This window comes from Mustela nivalis (assembly GCF_964662115.1).
Source record: "Mustela nivalis genome assembly, chromosome: 8".
Lineage (NCBI taxonomy): Eukaryota > Metazoa > Chordata > Mammalia > Carnivora > Mustelidae > Mustela > Mustela nivalis.
The window spans coordinates 10,169,520-10,189,436 of NC_139027.1; the positions used below are offsets into that span (position 1 = coordinate 10,169,520).

General features: G+C 41.6%; 1 protein-coding gene across 1 annotated transcript in view; it reads right to left on the reverse strand.

Moving 5' to 3' along the window:
- Positions 1-19,917, reverse strand: part of LOC309871283 (uncharacterized protein) — a 566,681-nt gene that overhangs the window by 520,458 nt on the left and 26,306 nt on the right. The window contains exon 2 of the mRNA XM_082744159.1: positions 15,883-15,999. Coding sequence (XP_082600285.1) covers positions 15,883-15,999 — 117 coding nt within the window. The remainder of the gene's footprint in view (positions 1-15,882; positions 16,000-19,917) is intronic.

Genomic DNA, 19,917 nt, shown 5'->3' on the forward strand with positions numbered 1-19,917 from the left:
AGATTTTTAAAAATAAACAAAAATAAACAAAAAACTCTTATATTTCTACCTGAAGCACTTTTCTTTACATTTCTAATATCCCCTGCCCAGAAGGGAAGAGATTAACCAAATACAGCCCTGATTTCATCTCAGAACTAAGGCAAGGTCATCCAAGACACCATTCTACTTTCTTTCCTTTCATTTCCCTATCACAAGGTGAAAAATATCTGAAAAACATAGCAAAGATAGCAGGCAATCACCAAAGGGTCTTTAATCATGGAAACAAAGGAACTGGGTTCTACACAAGAGTTTTAGACACTGGTACTCAAAAGGAGGCGATTTTGACCCCAAGAAGTACGTGGCAGTTTCCGAAGATGGTCTGTGGTGGTGTTACTGGCCTCTAGTGGGGAGAGGCCAGGCACGCTATGTACATCCGACGACACACAGTCCTGCTTCCCAACTACAATAAAGAATTATCTGGTCCAAATGATCAAAGTGAAAAGATTGAGAAATCCTGATCTAAAAGATGGAGAAAGAGTGACTTTGTGGAAGGCGAAAGAAAAGGAGGGAAAAATTAGCTGTAGCAGGTGTGTTCATAGGCTATGCCTGCCAAGGACTGGGGCCTTAAAAAACAGAAATCTATTTTCTCCCAGTTCTAGAGGCCGGAACCTCAAGATCAAGATGTGGGCAGGTTTAGTTTCCTCAGAGGCCTCTCTCCTTGGCTCACAGATGGCCACCTCCACACGGGCTTCTCACTGTTCACATGCATCCCTGGCATCTCCTCATGTGTCTGAATTTCCTCTTCTTATAAGGATACCACTCAGGTTGGATTAGGACCCACCTGACACAGCCTTACTTTAACTTAACCATCACTGTTGAGGTCCTATCTCCATACACGGTCACATTCAGAGGCACTGGGGAACTAGGACTTCAACCCTATGAGTTGGGGAGGAAGGAGGAAAACAATTCAGCCCACAACAGCAGATAAAGAAGGAAGAACAATTAAAAAGGCTTTGGTGACTGGAGGAACCATCATCAAGAAATTCAGTTACCTAATAGTAACAAACCGATTCAAAACTCAGTGCCTGGAAACACCACTTTATTATTTCTCATGATTCTGATTTTTGGCCAAGTGATTCTTCTGCTCATACAACACTGGCTGGGGCAGTGGATTAGTGGGCTGTGGGTCAGCCCTCACTCGCATGCTGGCAATTAAAAACAGCCACTAGTGGGGAGCGCAACTGCACCCCAGAGCAGGGGCCTCAACATTCCCCAAAAGGGCCTCTCCATGTGGCTCTTTGGTCTTTCTCACAGAACATGACCAGCTTGCAAAAAGGACCATTTCAAAAAGACAAGACCCAGTGTGCAAGTGCATAACTAGATGCTGCTTGTACCATACTAGTCAATGTCCTACTGGTCAAAGCTAATCACATGGACAAGCCCAGAGTCCTCATGAAAGGGGACAGTATGAGGAGTGCTGGAAGAGACAGCTCACTGGGGACACCAAAAAAACAGTCTACCACAGCACCCAGACCGTATTGTCTCATCTCTAGTGTATCACCTTGCACATTTCCCAACACGTATTCACTTACATGACCAACCTCCCCAGTAGATCACCCTCCTCCATAGCCAGGACTATGTAGTATTTATCGAGTGCTTATCACACAGTACCTGGAATAAAACTGGTGTCCTAGTGACATTCGGTGAACCACAGAAAGGGATGGAGAAAAGAAAGAAGAAACAGAAAGAGAGAGGCAAGGAATCTCAAGTATTCCTATGCTTCTGACTTCTGAGTGTGACAGTTAATTTTATGTGACAACATGACAGGATCATGAAGTGTGCATATATCTGGCTTAACATTATTTCTGTGTATGTCTGTGAGGATGTTTCCAGATGAAATTCACATCTGAATCAGTGGACTCGGAAAGCAGCTCTTTCCAGTGTGGATGGGCATCACCTGACCCTTTGAGGGCCTGAATAGAACAAAAAGGTGGAAGAAGGAAGAATTGAGTCCTGCCTGCCCAACTGCCTGAGCTGGGACCTCAATCTTCTCCTGCCCTGGGGGCTCTAGTTCTCAGGCCTTCTGACTTAGACTGTTTCACCACGAACTTTCTTGGGTCTCCAGCTTACAGAGAGCACACAGTGGGACGACTCAGCCTCCATAACTGCATGAGCAAATTCCTTATAAATAAATCTCTTCCTGTCTATATGTATTCCCTATTGGTCCATTTCTTGAGAGAACTTTAACACGTGAAGGTAGGGGGGAAAAAGGATAAATTATTTGGTCTCCAGTTCCTTCTTTTTCAAAAGGTAAAGTCCCAGTTTGTGTCACAAGAAAACCTACAGATCTAACTGCCAAACTTGTTCAGATCAAAACAGGTGACTAGCCGTGAGGCTTAGAGAATATGCATCCACTTCTATGATCCAAGACTATTTTACTTGAAATACTAGTGTGAAAATATTGGTCCAAATGTGATCCAAACTACCAACCACCAGGAGCTGTTAGAAGCTAAGCACACACAGTCCCAGAGTGAGAGCCAAAAATTTCTTGCTTTGGGAAGAATTTCTTTACAGAATAAATCTAGCTCCTGGCACTTAACACTTTGTTGTCAGCCAAAGTCTGCCCATGGGGAGACACCTGAAGGCTGTGTCAACGATGAATAAGATCCGAAGTTTCTGATTTATAATATCAAACATTGAAGTCCCTTGGTCCGATCCTAAGTCCCTGTTTTCTCTGATCATTTGTTCTCATAAAGCTCCATGCCCCTCTTTATCCACATCCAACTACTTCTCACATGCTGGTCTATATCTCAAACCCAGGTATCTCTTCTGAGCCCCAGACTCATCCTATCCATTGTAACCCTACTTTCTGCAGGACATATTAATCTGGAGGACCCACAAACACCTCAAATCCAGCAAATCTAGAATCTAGAACTCAGTTCCACACACACAACAGCACTCCGAACTACCCCTTCCTTCTGTATTACTCTTCTTGTCCGGTAGCATAACTGTCTCCACAGACACCTAAACCAGGAATCTGTGAGCCTTTACCAAACGCCTCCTGTACCCTTCTATTCTGACATGACTGGCAAGTCCTACAATTAGCACATCTTAATTCAGTCCATCTTCATCTCTTGCCAAGGGTGTTCCAACTGCCAGATAGCTGGTCTCCTTTTCTTGTATCTGGCCACAACCAGCTCTTTCCCTGTGCTACAGCAAAAATAACGCTTCTAAAACACCATTCTAATAACTCTCTGCTTAAAATTTTTCAGTGGCTCTCCCAACCTCACAAAATAAAGTCTATACTCCACTAGGACTGGAAGTTTCTGGGGATTGGCCTTTTCTTGCTTCTGCTGCCTCTTATGCTTTGCAGTCCCATTCATGTTCTCCGAAAACCTCCTACTGGTCTAGAGTTCCAGAAGTGATGATGATGACAATTATGATGATGATTTCTTCTATGAGGAAAGCTTTCTCCCCTTATTTGACTCGTACTCACTCTTCAAGATTCAGTTTAAGAACGCTGTACCTCGTGTTATCTGTCCCCTAAGTACTCAGCACACATTTGTGTTTCCCCACGTGTCTGCCTGCCCCCCCCCCCACTGACTGCATGTTCCCTGGGGGCAGAGATCATGTCATATTCATCTTTGTGTCCCCACAGCCCAGTAAACATCACTTCAGTTTCACAGAAACAATGTCACTGTTATGACACCAAACTCTGCAGGTGTGGAGCCAGTCACAGCTGCCAAAGCTTAACAAGTGGGAAAAGAACTCATCCCATGCAACTCCTCCTCCGCTGCCCGGAGCAAAAAAAAGTCACAAGTAGAATCCCATCTGGAAGGGTTTCATAAAGCGACTCCACACAATAATTAGCCTCTCCCTGAGGCTACAAGGGAGGATTTATTTTTTTTTTTCTGGATTTAAATGAGTTTCTCATTTATCTTTTTCATTAAATCATCTTTCACTTGGTTGAGACTTAAAAATGTTTCCCCAAAACTCACAGCAGTGTTGCTCCCTCACAATGTCATGGTGTGTTATCAACTGTTGTCAGGAGAAGGATGTTCTCCGCCTTTCAGCCATGAAGACTCCGGCACATCACTCACCTGGAGCGTTCATGACTCGTCACCTCCACCTCCTGCCTCTAGGTGGCAAACTCCCAGTTTTCCTCTAAGACTCAGTCCAAGGATCAACCAGCTCTGAGCCCCGCCCCGCCCCCACTCAACTTTCCAAAGGGATTGCTCCTTCCACTGTGCACACTCACTGGGCAGTACTGCACGTGTCTGCCTGTATGTCTTCCCTAAGAGATGATGAATTCCCTGAGACTAAAGGTAGGGATCTATTCATCTTGGATCTCCATTCCTTTTCATGGTGCCAAAAGTACAGGAAACCCTGTAAAAGGCTGTTTGAATTAATAAATAAATGAATTTGTGAATAAGTAATGTGTTGAAGACAAAGGGTCCGATATATGTAAATGCTGGAGACTTGAAAGAAAGAGGAATTAATATAAGAAATAATATATTATAAATATACTCGTGTTAAATTTATTATCTGAGGTTGTTATGATTAGGAGTGAAGAAACTCAGTTGTTTTTTTTTTTTTTTTCCCCTTCTGGAGGATGAATACCCAATTTTTGTATCAACGTGGTTGGGACTGGAGCAGATTATGCTGAGTGAAATAAGTCTAGCAGAGAGAGTCAATTATCATATGGTTTCGCTTATTTGAGAAGCCTAAGGAATAACACAGAGGACATGGAGAGATGGAGAGGAGAAGGGAGTTGAGGGAAATCGGTAGGGGAGAAGAACCATGAGAGACTGTGGACTCTGAAAAACAATCTGAGGGTTTTGGAGTGGAGGGGGGTGGAGGGGCTGGTTGAGCCTGGTGGTGGGTATTATAAAGGGCACATACTGCATGGAGCACTGGGTGTGGTACATAAACAATGAATCCTGGTACACTGAAAAGAAATTTTAAAAATAAATTATAAATAAATAAATAAGCAAAACTAAAAGTCGGGATTCTCAAGTTGGAATTTCAGCTCTCCAACTGGCCGTGATCATGACTAGGAGCCAATCACTTAACCTCTCAGGAACCTAATCTCTTCACCAGCTGGATGAGTGTGTGATATTTAGTATTCACCAGATTCTTCCTGCTCTACTCAGCTACAAGCTGGATCCTCATGTTCCTTCCACCCACTGCACAGCCCACCCATGCATCCCACCTTCCTCAGCTCAGAGCTCTGCCACCACTTTCTGCACACACCTCCTCTCGTGCTCCCCATTGGTCTCTGTTCCATCTGTCTGATGAGGCGTATGGGAAAACCCACTCTCCTAGTCCACCATCACCACGGTGGTCCTGGTACTCTCTTGAAATCACTCCCTACTTCATGTCCAATGAACGGTCTTCTCACTTCCTTCAAAAAGTTCCTTGAGATAGTTTCCTTTCAGAAACTCAGATTTACCCAGAGCTCCTCTCTATTACATGTGAAGCTGTGTGTGTGTGTGATGGACTAATTACATTCATCATTAATACATCTGAATCTTTCAAAATGCTATCTGTATTCATCATCTTACTTCTTTTTCTCAATAACCCTATAATATAGTTAATATTATTCATCACAATTTTGCAGGAAACAGACTCAAAGCATTTAAGTGGTTTGTCCAGAATCACACACCTAGGTTATGGAAGAGTGGGGATTTGTTCCCAGGTTGTCTGGCTCCAGTTTTGTGTACTTTCCACTCTTCCCAGCATGTCCATTACAAAGGAAAATATATATACAGAACTAAAACCAAAGCCTTTGCATACAGTGGGTGGTAAATGTTGTTTAATCATCTGATTAATTTGTGACGGTCTCTACAATGTCGAGGTGAACACTGCATGAGAGGCATAAGATGGTTTGAGTGCCAAAAGTCTACAAAGCAGCCAATGGAGAGAAATAAGCTCTAAAGCAGCAAGACCAGCCAGTGAGGATGTTTGAAGGTAACCCTCAGGAAAGAGCCACAGAGTAAAGAATTCTCTGTCTCCGTTGTACTGAAGCACATTCTTATATTTCTATGAACTTGAAATGTTCATCTCGCTTTAGGCCTTTGCACATACACATTTTCTGGCTGGAATCTTTCCTACACTACTCTCTTTTTACCTGGATAATTCTTACTCACTCTCCAAGTCTAAGGTGAAGTTCAACCCCTCTATACAGACTTTTTCCTGAACAGCCTAGGCTAGGGGCTGTGCCATTCCTCTGGGTTCTGTGTGTGCGTGTGTGTGTGTATTTTCCACACCAGCAAGCAATTAACTCAATGCTGACACTATCTAACTGAGACAATGTCAGATCACACAGGTTACGGGCTCCGTCTAACATACCCCCTGCCTCCCTGCCAACCAGGTTGTTACCTCTGCCTCTGACCAATCGCCTATACATCCGATGTTCCCACTCCCACCCCCAGGGTTTGATTAATTTGTTAGAGTGGCTCACAGAACTTATAAAAACATCTACTAAGGCTTACCAATCCATTAGAAAAGGATAGAACTCAGGAACCCCCAGGTGGAAGAGATGCACATGCACAGTATGTGGCAAGAAGCACAGAGTTTCTGCGCTCTACAGGCACATCTGAATTCCCGTGCGTCCACCAACATGGAAGCTCTCTGAACCCTGTCCTTTGGGGATTTTATAGAGGCTTCATTACACAAGCATGATTGATTAAATCCTTGGCCGTTGGTGATGAAACTCAAACTCCAGCTCCTCTCTCCTCCCCAGAGGTCAGGAGTAAAACTAAAAGTTCCAACTCTCCAATCACACGGTTGGTTTCCCTAGCAACAAAGGCCCATCCTTAAGCTACCTAAGGGCTTTCCAAAAGTTACCTTAATCACACGAGCTTAAAAGACACCTTTATTACTCTAACCCTTACTTAGTAAATTCCAGTGATTTTAGGAGCCCTGTGTCAGAAACGACGATGAAGATCTATATATACATATATGTATATGTGTGTGTGTGTGTATATATAAATATATATATGCACATACACATATAATTTCTTATTATAAATTATAATATCAGAGCTCCCACAGCCTCCTGTGCCTCCATCATAATGTTTCTGACCTGCACTCTAATTGTCAGCTGTTAACATCTTTTTTTCCCACTGGACCTTGTGCTCCATGAAATAGGGGAGATTTCATATTCAATTCTGTTTCCCCAGATTCTGTCTGAATGACCGGGACATACTAGGTGTTCAATGCATGCCTGCAAATGAATTAATGAATCAATCAATCAATCAAATAATTTTTCTCAGCTGATCCCACAAAAGAGTTATTTTCTCTCTTTGCAAATCCTACCCTGCTTACAGAACCCCTTCAACACAAGCAGACCAGGATAATGAGTTTTACAGCCAGCATATTTGCTCAGAGACCAATGAATCCTCCAAGATTTCTAGAATTTCAGGTTTGCGTTTTTGTGCAACAGAAAACAGCAATGTCAAGAGCAAAAGGTTAAGAATCATGCCAGCCAATAAAATGTATATATTTTAGAGACAGACTTACAGATTGAGACAGGTAGAAAAATGTTGAAGAATATGGAACTACTTGCTGTTCAAAACAGTTTGGTATGGATCATGAAAGGGTATAAGACACAGAAGTAACTGAGAGGGCTTCAAAGATTTAAAACCAGATAAATAAGTAGATCCCAGTAGAACCAGATCTTCCTAGCTAGTTCAGCACTAAAGAGCATTGAATAGTTAAAAGCATCACCATACTCAAGTGGAAACTTGTATTATTTGTAATATTCTTTAAATATGTACACTTAAGATAATTTAATACAAAATGAAATTATAATAAAGTGTAAAATAATTTAATTGTAAATAATATGTACCATTGTGCCAAATACGCTCTCTAACTTTTTATTTTTAAAGTATCAATTTTTAAAATATCAATCCAAAGAACTCCTCAGAAATTTTTAAGAAGAAAGCCATAGAAGGATTGGATACAACAGTGCACTTGTTCTCTTGCTATCCAGAGGCAGTAGCAAAGAGAAGCAGCAACTCAAAGGAGGGAGGCTCAACAGAGTTGCCCCCACACTGGAATGGGCATCCTAAACTCTATAGTAGTGTCCTATGGACACAGGGGGCAAGCTCAGGTCAGCTGTGTGAGTAGCTTCTCCAGGCTCTGGAATTTGGACATGCTTTCAAGCCACTGGAGCTGCCATATAGAAGGGGCAGCTTGGTTGCTAGGAAAAAAGCATGGTTCACTAGAGGGGCCTGATTATTTTCACAGCATGAAAGGTAACTCTCAACCCTGTTTTGCAAAGTATATCGTTTGATCCTGACTGATATTTCATCTGACTTCAATCTCGTGACTTTTTTTTTAAAGATTTTATTTATTTGACAGAGAGAGAAAGATCACAAGTAGGCAAAGAGCAGGCAAAGTGGGGAGGGGGGGGGTAAGCAGGCTCCCCACTGAGTAGAGAGTCCGATGCAGGGCTTAAACCCAGGACTCTGAAATCATGACCTGAGCTGAAGGCAGAGGTCCAACCCACTGAGCCACCCAGGTGCCCCAATCTCTTGACTTCTTGATCCTAACATCAACCCTATCTCCTCTGGATTTGGTGTTATCACTCTTCTGACCTTCTTATTCTCCTACTTCCTTTGAAGACAGTCTTTTCCTCTTTTCCAGCTTCAGACTGTGAGTTTCAAATTCCCTGCTCTTTTCCCTGGCCCAGAACCCAGCCTTGAATTTACCAGATCCATCTTTCCAGATCCTTCCAGAAAAAGTGTTCAGTCATAACACAGCCAACCAAAATAACTTTACCAGATTAATATAGAGTTATTAGCAGTGGGACTCAAGCAAAAAATATGCACCCTTCCATCTTATTAGCAAAATCAAAAAATGACACCCATTAAGTATTAATATAATCATTATATAGAGAGTAAGCAGGTTTAAATCTTGAATAAGAGCCCTCATGGTAATTCAAATGCTCTTAAAGAACTAAGGTAGCATTTGTCTCAATGAAATAGAGGGACAAGCTGGGTCATGTGCCAGTTGAAAATTTGTACTCTATTTTTCCCTGTTCTTACTACTGCCAGAAGGAACTATCAAACAAAATAGTTTCCTGTTTCACTAGAAAATGGCTTCAGTTATCAATTTCCCCAGAAACTCTGATCCCCTGAGTGATTTCAACAAGATTCCTGTAGTCATGGAACTATGGAGCCAACAAAGAATCTGCAGATGCTTGAGACAAGAGGCTCTTAACTCCTCTTGGACCCATCTGAGAGTGTACTGAGTGTAGAAAAGTGGCCTTAGACACAATACTTTGCATACAACTTCTGCCTCAATATCAGGCCTCCAAAGGCCATGTACCCCAAATTGAACAGATATAATCTGATCATCTAACCCAACCATCATCTTATTTATGGATAAAGATAGCAAGATCTACGACAAAGCTGACTTGACAAAGTGACATTTGCTTGTCTCACTGTCTACTTTCTTCCCATCACACGGCATGACCTCCCAACGAAAACCACAACAATGTGAGCAATTTGAATATGAAATAGATACTTTAAAGCCTCAGTTATCAATATAGGACTATAGTTTGAAGAAGGATTGTAGATCACACTTAGAGTAAATCACTAAAATGAAGCTGTCACAACATAATAAATATTGAACATCTACTATATACCAGACAACACTCAAAATAAACTTCATTAATCCTCATCGCTTACATACTACAGTTGTAAAGCTTGTTCTGTGGAGGGGCTGAATGACTTACCCAAGGTCACACAGACTATAAGTGACAGAGCCTGGGTGTGACTCTAGAACGTGGCAGCAGTGCCTGTGCCTGGAACCACACTAAATATTGTTCTGTCACTAGCTGAATTCACAAAACAAACATAAATGTAAATAGTTTTTTTTAATGAAGTAGCTCTTTCTTCCTGTCGGGAATCTACAGGGACTCAATTTAAGCCAAGCAAGCTCTCTAGCATGCAGTAATGAATAGTTAAGAATGGTTTGCAATTAACCAATCAATTTTTTCTATCTTAATCCATGCTCTTCAAGGGCTTCAAATTACTTGCAAGTGTTCTCTCAAGGATTTTTAACATTACTGTCTATAATATCATTTACACTATTCATTTCTAAAACTTAGAAATTGTTTTACTTGACTGAGGTTTTCATTTCCCCAATACTTATAACTAAATTAAAAAGAATCATAGTTGGCTTTTTTTTTTTTTAGGGTAAAAAAGAACCTCACAGATCATTTAGTTTGACCCACTCATTTTGTACAGAGGAAACAGAGCCTAGATACATCAAAGATGATTTTTAGGAAGCTCCCACAGCCAGATGCTAGACACACAAGCTAAGACAGTTGTACTTCCCTATAGCAGGCCTGATTCCTATTCCACATCCCACCAAAGCTATCTAAGACTTTAGCTTTTTTCCCAATGATTACTTCATTCTTTTCAAATGAAAAGCAAATGCAAGTAGTATTAGAATTTTTCTGTACACTAGCAATTAATTGTGAGAAAAGGAAATTAAGAAAGCAATCCCATTTATAATAGCATCCAAAAAAGTTAATAAAATACTGAGGAATACTTAACCAAAGATAAATAAGACTTGCAAAAAAAAAAAAAAAAAGGAGTTGAAGTTCAACAGACTTGAGTGGTAAATTCACTGGCAATAAAAAATATACTAGCTTTTACTTTGTTTTCTTTTTCACCGTATACAAAAACACATAATTTTTTGAGTCTTGGTTACTCTATCAACCATCTTTCCTCATACTTTAAAAACAGAATTTCAAAGAATTATCTTAAATAAAATTTAAAAACAACAGAAATATAAACATTTGCCAACATATGATGAAATCTTTCAACTAAAACTTCAAAATGAGAACCAAGGCAAAAGAAAACTAAACCTCCCCTCTGCCCTATTTCCCTGACACTCTGCCCAGCCTCACCAAGATTTGAACTCCCTGGATGTCTGGAGCCAACCAGTGTCAGGCAGATGGAGAGGAAACAAACATCTCTCAAGATTAGAGGAGCCAAGCCCTGGGCCAGACACTTCGCAAGAAGCCTCTGATTTTCTGTTCACAGCAAATGTAACACCCACTTCTGAGGTGGTCAACTTAGGCTCAGAAATGAAGGAACTTGCCCAGATCAGTATATGAGAGGTAGAACAGGGATGCAAACTTAGATATGCTGTTCTCAGCATGTGTGCTCTTCTTACAAAAAATAAAAATAAAAAAAAATAAAAATGCCACCTAGAATGGATAAAGAAATAATATTCCTATATATAATTATATATATCCTATATATAATTCTATACACACACACACACACACACAGAGAGAGAGAGAGAGAGAGAGGAATATTACTCAGCCATAAAAAAAGAATAAGATCTTGCCATTTGCAACAAGATGGATGGATCTAGAGGATACAGTGCTAAGTAAGATAAATCAGAGAAAGACAAAATACCATATGATTTCATCCTTAAGTGGAATTTAAGAAAGGAAACAAGTGGCTAAAGAGGGAAAAAAAAGACAAAGCAAAAAACAGACTCTTAACTATAGAGAACAAATGGATGTTTATTAGAGGGGCAATGAGCTTGGGTTTGAGTGAAACAGGTGAAAGGGATGAAGAGGACACTTACCCTGATGAGCACTGAGTCATGTACAGAACTGCTGACTCACTATCTGGTATACCGAAACTAACATAACACCATATGTTAACTATACTGGAATCAAGATCTAAAAAAAAATACCACCTAGGTATTGTAGACCACTATCCGCCTTCAAGGATGTTACAACTGATCAAGGAGGGGGAAAAAAAAACACCACCAGAACTATAAATACGAGTAAAAGTAGAAATATATGTAAATAAATAAAATGAAAACCTGCAAATACAAATATAAAGAAAATTATTTGGGGGTATTTTTACCTCTAAAGTGACAACACAAAATTCTGAGTATAAAATACGTGTATGCACAGGAAAATCTGAGAGGCATGGTCTATAGCAAGCATCAAATGGCAAACACCACTGGAATTCCAGAAAGGAAGAATACTCGGGTAATCAAAGCAGTCAACACGCAGGCAGCAGGATTGGAGTTAATCTACTAGGAGTTCCCGTGAGGGGTTTAGAATTTCCTGGGGAAGCAGGAGCCCTGCAGAAGAGCATATGTAAAAAGCAAAGTGGATACAGAGAAGAAAGCAAATCACGCTGCCCAAGGTAAAGGGTACCCGGGAAAGGATATTTGGAATTCCCCTTTTGTATTTTTACTATGCCCTGGGTTCACATGTTCCTACACAGAGTGTTTCAATTTGCAGAGAGAAAGAAAACTGCTAAAATGAAGTATGTACATTTGGCATGTGGAAAAAATTGGGTGCTCCTGGGGAGTAACAGACAGCTGGAACCTTCTAACGCATGTGTCCTGGCTCTGCCATCCATGAGCCATTGGCAGAATGGGCCACTGGGGGCTGCCCACGAAGCAGTGCAGCCACATGCTGGGGCTCCGGCTGCCCACTGGTCAACACATTCAATAGGGATTTTCCATTGTGCAGGTTTTAGTGGCATAAAGAGGTTCCGGAAGCAGTAGCAGTCGGCTGAGTGAGGTTGCTAGCATATAAAGTAGGCAGCATATGGTCGGTCACTGGTTCACTGAGGGGCGACCTGCCCCAATGCCTTTCTCCAGACAAAGCAAATCTCACCAAAAAACAAAAAACGAAACAAAACAAAAACAAACAAAAAAAAACCCCCACAAAAACAGAACAAAACCTGAGTTCCTGTGGTCCCAGCCATTTACCATGATCATTAAATGCTAATCATCCAGGAATCCCATGAATACACAGCCTCAGAAATGAGGCCAGCCTCTCTGAATCCAGGACAATCCATTTGTTCATGCAACAGACATTCACTGGCATTGACCTCAAGCCAGGGTTTTGCCAGCTACTGAGGATTCGGGAATGGGGGAAGAAAAAAACCAAAAACCCTGAATTCAAGTAACCTTGAATAGTCTACCTTGCAGATAACTAAGCAAAGAAAATCCTTCGAGAAGTTTGCTAAATGGGGGAAAGGCAGGGTTTAGGAGCTTAGAGGAAAGAAAACACCAATCATGGTAGAGAAGAGAGGAAGACCCCATAGAGGAGGCAGGAATCAGGCTGAGAGCGGGAAGGCGCTTGCCCAGCAGGGAGGAATGAGTGAGCTAGAAGTGTTGAGGCTACAGAGCTTATGGATAAGAATATAGGTTTTTGGAATCTAGTGTCCAAGCTTCAAAACAGTCTTTGCAACTTAATAACAGCAGCACCCCAGAAACTATGGGAGATAACAGATCTAGCTTTAAAGGAGCTAGATTTCCTGAGGGGTGGGGGTGATCTGTTACACAGCTATCCATAATTAATACACTGTGAAACTAATGAGGCTTAAATTTCAGGGCTCCTTACTTGCCCTGAGCTTTTCCAAAATCCTAAAATGAGGGGGAGGGCATCCCCAAGCCCTAAGGTCAAGGGGAAGGGGTCCCCAAGCAGTATGTTCACAGCGTCACAAGTTTTTGTAAATATGCAAATTTAAGATACTGGATTTTTGTGATGTTTGAAATATTTGTAAGACTTTTTAAATGTTTAATTAGTTGTGCTTTTTAAATTCATTCTAAATAAGCACCAACTTTTATAACAAAATGAATATATAAATAGGCAAATAGATATGCATACAAGGTGTGTGATAATGTGCATAGTGAGATGTGTTTGATGCTACATATAAAGAGGTATTACTTGGAAAATTAAATAAATTTCATTTCCTGGTGCAGATGAATCCAGAGCCCCCCACCAACAATTTTCTCCTGAATATGCCTCCCTGCAACTCTAGGCAGCTACATGTCCCCCTGGTCGTAAATCCACGCTGGGACATCTGGATGAGCATCGCCTTAAAAACAAGTCTGAGAGGGGCACCTGGTGGCTCAGTGGGTCAAAGCCTCTGCCTTCGGCTCAGGTCACGATCCCAGCGTCCTGGGATCGAGCCCCGCATCAGGCTCTCTGCTCTGAGGGGAGCCTGCTTCCTCCTCTCTCTCTCTCTGCCTGCCTCTCTGCCTACTTGTGATCTCTGTCTGTCAAATAAATAAAATCTTTAAAAAAAAAAAAAAACAAGTCTGAGATACAATTCTCTACCTCCACTACTTTAGGTTAAAGATCACATTCCATTCAGTAGTATGACTTAACTGAGAAATGTTAATAAGACCAGAAGCAAGTGTGTGTCCAGTGTACCACACCCATTTCAGACAAAAGTCACGGTGTAGAGGCATGGTGTAGAAATTAAGGTCTCACAGTAATTCAAAGAGAGAGAAATCACGAAAAAGGAAAGGAAAGGATGGGCTTGAGAACTCAAGGGACCTGCCTCATAGCAATGAGACCTTACCTGAGTCATGATTTAGTTTCACCTAGATCATCGTTGATATCATTTATTTGAATCATATTTGTGTTGTGGTTTTGTCCATAATTTGTAAATGTGTTTTGATTGTGCACCCGTATAAGGACTCTAAGCGCAAGGAACTTAAACCACTTGATGTTGGATTGTGTATAAGTCAACATTTGGGATCAGGGTGGGGGTGCTCTGTAGGCATCTTCTCAGGTTTAAGAAATACTGGCTTAAACATTATAGAAAAGTGATAAAAGAAAAATACAAAAAGGAATTCTCACTATGATCTCAGTTATTCATTTGTTCACTCATTCAATACATGTTTATTGGATACTGATTATCTATGGACAAGAACCATTTGAAACAGCAGGCAGAGCAATAAATAGGTTATACAGTCATGATTCTTCTGCATCTTACTTTCTAGGAAAAAAACGGAAGGGGAAAAAATGTTTTTAAAACACAATTTTAAAATGTGACGTGTATTCAGAATGAAATAAAACTGGGTGATCTGATAACAAGTGGCTGGGAGGCTATTTCTATTTGATGAATAGGAAAAGCCTTTCTGTGGAAGTGATATCAGAGTTGAGACCTGGAAAGGAGCAGCCATGTGCAAAACCAGAGGATTAATGTTCCAAACAGACAAAACAGGAAGTGCAAAGGTCCTAGGGTGAGAGGGCTGGGAAAAAACCAGGAAGAGGAAGGGATAGGCAGGTTTAGACCATATTGAGCCATTTAAGCTGTTTGAATAAAATCTATATTTTATTCTAGGTGCAATGGGAAGCTTTTGGAAAGTTTCTTAGAGGGGAATGATAGGATTCAATTTACACATGGCTCATTCTAATGAATGTGTGAAAAATAAAACTAATCGTTCAAAACAAGAGTGAAAACAAAGAGATGAGTCAGAAGGCTACTGAAGCAGACCAAGTAAGAAATGACAGGGGCTGAGTGAGAGTGGCAGTAGGAATGGAAAAAAGTGGGTGGATCTGGGATACAGTCAGAGGTAGAAGCCACAGGACTTACCGGTGGACTGAATGTAAAGATGAGACATAAGAAAGTGAAGGAAAGGAAGAGAGGATCCATACATGGTTGCAGGTTTTTGGATTGAGGTATTTTGTTTGTTTGTTTTTTAATAAAACAGCATGAATATAAAAAGAAATTCTGAATGAAAATTTAACAAAACATTGAGTAAATATCTTTGAACGGTGGAAATAAGGTTGCTTTTTCATGTGATATTCATTATTTTTAAAAGAAAATATATGATCAATACTTTTTGCATTGACACATTTTATATTCCTGATCGTGAATTTGTTTTTCTTTTGCACACAGTTGAGGCTCCAAGTCAACTGAGGAAGGTAGAGGTCTTTGTTAGGAGAGTGGAAAGATGCCCAAAATAGAGGAATCCGAAGATGGGGACCCAGGTCAACGAATGGAAGGAAGGGCACAGGGAGCCAGAGCAGGAGCGTTGACTTAACTCAGCTGCTAGGATCCACCTGTGCTGCACGACTGCTTCCGAAGAGTCAGCAACACCTACCTGTTCATGCTCGGTGATAACAACTCCTGCGGGGATCATCATCACCTCTGGTCCCCACTGAATGACGGGCATGTTCCTCCGATGAGACGCGCAGCGGGTACCAATCCGTTCCCATACCTGTCACGCACGGCGAAGGAAGAAACATCGAACAAGCTGGCCGGGAGGTCCCACCCACATGGCCACATTTTATCCTCACTGTTATCATTCATAATTATTAACAGAGCCAACTTTATATTCCTTCATAGGTGGCAGAACTAAGAAATAAACACAGTGCCCTTCTAAGATTACACAGCAATTTGGTGATTCGGTCCTATTTTCCTCCCAGTACACGATTAAACACAGCAACCCAGTGCTGCCCAACCTTTTTCACGCCATGCCACACACAGAAACTGGTATTTTTTATAGGATGCTGGGGCAAATGGACATGGATGAGAAGGCCTGGTACAGTACCCTCGGGTTCCAACTGTGTCAGGGCTTACATGGTCACACAAAAACAAGGGGGTAAATATCTCCACAAAACTTTGTTTATAGGGTGCTTAATCTGGTGGTTCCCAAATTTTCCAAAAATTTGGGAAGTTCGGTTTGTTTATTTGTTTTGAGAGAAAGAGAGAGTGCAAGCAGGGGAGGGGAGGGACCAAGGGAGAGGGAGAGAGAGAATCTTAAACAGGCTCCATGACCAGCATGGAACCTGACATGGGGCTCAAACCCATGACCCTGAGATCATGACCTGAGCTGAAATAAAAAATCAGATGCTCAACCAACTGAGCCATCCAGGTGCCCACAAAATTTGGAAAGTTTTTGAAATACAGATCCCCAGGCCTCATCCAAAACATACTGGTTAAATCTCTTTCCATCACAAACAACAGAGAATACGGACTCAAACTCTCTTAAACAATTAATAGGAAGCTTAGGTGTTGGTCAGTTAGAACAGAGTTCCATTCTGAGTCCATTGGCTTTGCCTTCAGGCTGGCTCTCCTCCTTGTTCAGACATGGATGCAACACTTCTAGGAATTAAAGAAGGTTCTATTACATAACATCCAGCAATGGGCAGAGCCAGACGGATAATCTGTATGTCTCCTTCGCAAATTTAGGATCTTGTTCAGAAGCCTTAAAGCCAAGTGGTGGTCTCAGGCAGTTAGCCCCGTGTATTTTACATAATTAGCCTCTCGTAAATAACCACAACTGGCTAATAGGCCTACACTTTAAAGGAGGTGGGGGGTGGGTGGAATCACCCTGACTGGTTTATACCACTCATGATTAACCCCTGGAGGCATGGATACAAATACTCTCCCCTGACTCAGGGACCACCCTATCAAAATGGGGGTGTGCCAGTCAAGAAGAAAAGTGGATAAGCAACCATTACTGGGTGCTACATAAGCCAAATCAAAATCCCTGAGAAGCCCTAAAATCTCTTTTTAGAAGAACGATGAGATGGTTACAATGCTCAGCCAGGTCTGGGAACTACTGTCCTAAACTCGCAGTTGCTACCAACCCATCTGTTGTCTTTCTGTAAACTAGAAGATACTCCCTTCAGGAGATCTAGCCTTGTGAGGGTCCAGCTGTGGCATCTTTGTCTGAATGAGAGAAAGGAGCCCATTCCCATCCATCTGCACCTCAGGGAGCAGGGCAAAGGCTATGTTTCAGTCTCCTAAACCCTCTCCTGACTGTGCCTATGGCACGGTACTAGCTTGGTGGCTGGTGATTGGTGGAGTTTGCAAACTTCTTCGGTGTAACTATGCCCCATGCAGCCAGATTGCGGCTCTCAATGTCATGCGACTGAACACAGAGCTGGGAAGCGATGTTCCTAAATCAGCTCCACAAGCAGTCTGGGTCAGCATCACACGCTGTGGTCACAGCACCCAGGGCACCACCACAACCTGCACTGAATGCAGCAGACCCACCAGGAACTACACCTTGTTCCTCATGGGGAGAAACTACCAAATTCAAACAACACTGGCAGGATTTCGTAAAAATAATGAGTTCCCACTTCAAAGTACAAACTCTTCTGACGGCATTTTAATCACTGATTCAGAGATCTCCCCCCCCACCTGCAGTGATACTCCATTGGAAAAGTAACAATGAACAGAAACTATAAATTTTAAGTAACACAATGATCATGACTAAATTATTATTCATTAGTGGGAAAGAAAATCTTACATGAAAAAAAGTAGAATTCTAAAGACTCTAAGAAACTAATCACGTTCATAAATAGTGTCAAAGAAACGATTATACCTTTGGATTCTGTTGAAAGCATAAAATTTACTTTAGAAAATTCCTATTCCTGATATTACTTAATAATATAGAAGAATCTTAAGTAATTTGTTACATACTTATGCAATTTTTCCTTTGCCTCAAATACTGACTTTAAATCGTGTTTTATAAATGCTGGCATGCACCTCCCATTTTTAAAAAAATTTTTTACTAACATGGGGCCCAAAATTAAAGAGTTTGGTATGACCCAGCAGTGAAAAGTATCATCTTTCTGTCAAACGGCCCCAAATGAAGCTCCAGCTCTATTACCTGCCAGTGGTATATTGTGGTCCAGCCACTTCAACCCTCTTCCAACTCCAGTGGCTTCATGGGTAACATGAAGATAGTAACAGCAACTCAATCTCAGGACAGAATACTAAGAAGAGGAGAGGAGATCATCCATGCCTGTGCTCAGCACTGTGCCCAGCACACAGGAGGTACTCTACAGACATGTGCCACAGGGCTCTCAGTCACATGGGCAGATCTAGTGACCCAAAGCCTGCAGACTCTGTCCAACCAACCAACCGATCAACCGGCCATCACGAGAGCTACACCTGAAGCACTTCTTAGAGATGTCACCGCATTGATGGAGCACACAGTCTGTGTGAGGCTCAGGACAAGTATTCTAATTCACATGTCTTTTATTTCATGGTCATGGCGGTGGGATTTTAAGGATGCACTTCTTCTTCTTCCCCTCACTGTTCATAATTCCCAGAGGGTTTATATTGCCTCCACCCCAATATCACACTATGTGTTTTGTCATCTACTTAGGACTTAAAGAGAAAGTTCCTGACCTAAATGACAAAAGAAGATTCCTATGTATGTTTACAAAATGTGGTGCTTTTTATTTTTGTTTTTGCTTTTTTGTGTGTTTTCTTGTAAAGACTAGGGTAGACTGGCCAGGTAAAGAGCAGGAAGTGGTAGAAGGTGAACTTGGGGAGGAGATGTGAACCTTTGACTCAATGGTAGAAGAAGAGGAATCTTCCATGATGAGGAACAAGTGGCTAAGGGTAAGGAGACTCAGAGCTGTGAGCCGCCAACTAAAGACCAACTAAGGACCACACCTCCTGACTCTACCCACCACCTCTCCATCATCTATGGACAGCACACTTTCAGTGACCCTGGCCCCTAAGGTAAGTTTTCACAGGGAAAATGGATGGACAACTTCTGGCAGGATATCCCCCACTTTGCAGAAAGGCACTGGCCAGGATCAGCTGGGAAGTTCCCCATGGGTCATGCTGGGGCCAACACATCACCTCTGTTATACATATTCTAGTGCAGGTGTTCCACAACAAGGTTTCTCGACCTCCATACTATTAACATTGTGGCTGGACAATCAATCAACTGTTATTTGGAGCCATCCCAAGTATTGTGGTAGCACCTGTCCCCTACTCATAACAACCAAAAACGCCTCCAGACATTGTCAAATGTCGCCGGAGGGGAAAAAAAATTCCTGGATGAGAAACACTGTTTTACACAATAACCACATGACACAGCTATGATCCCCATGGCACAGAATAAACAGAAATACAGATCATCTGTAGATGCCCACAGTCCCAGAACCCATGAATGGCATGCCTTATTCGAAGCCATGTATTTCTTTACTATTCTGCCTCTCGTTATATGACTGCCAAGTCTAGCTCAGAATCTTTAAGACTATAGGCATTTCATAAATGTTTGTTAAATTCGTCAATAAATGAATGAACTTTATAACTGCCACATTTTAATTCTCTAGGTTCTAGTCCTCCATCCAAGTAAATAAGCAGAAAGCTACTACTTGGTAAC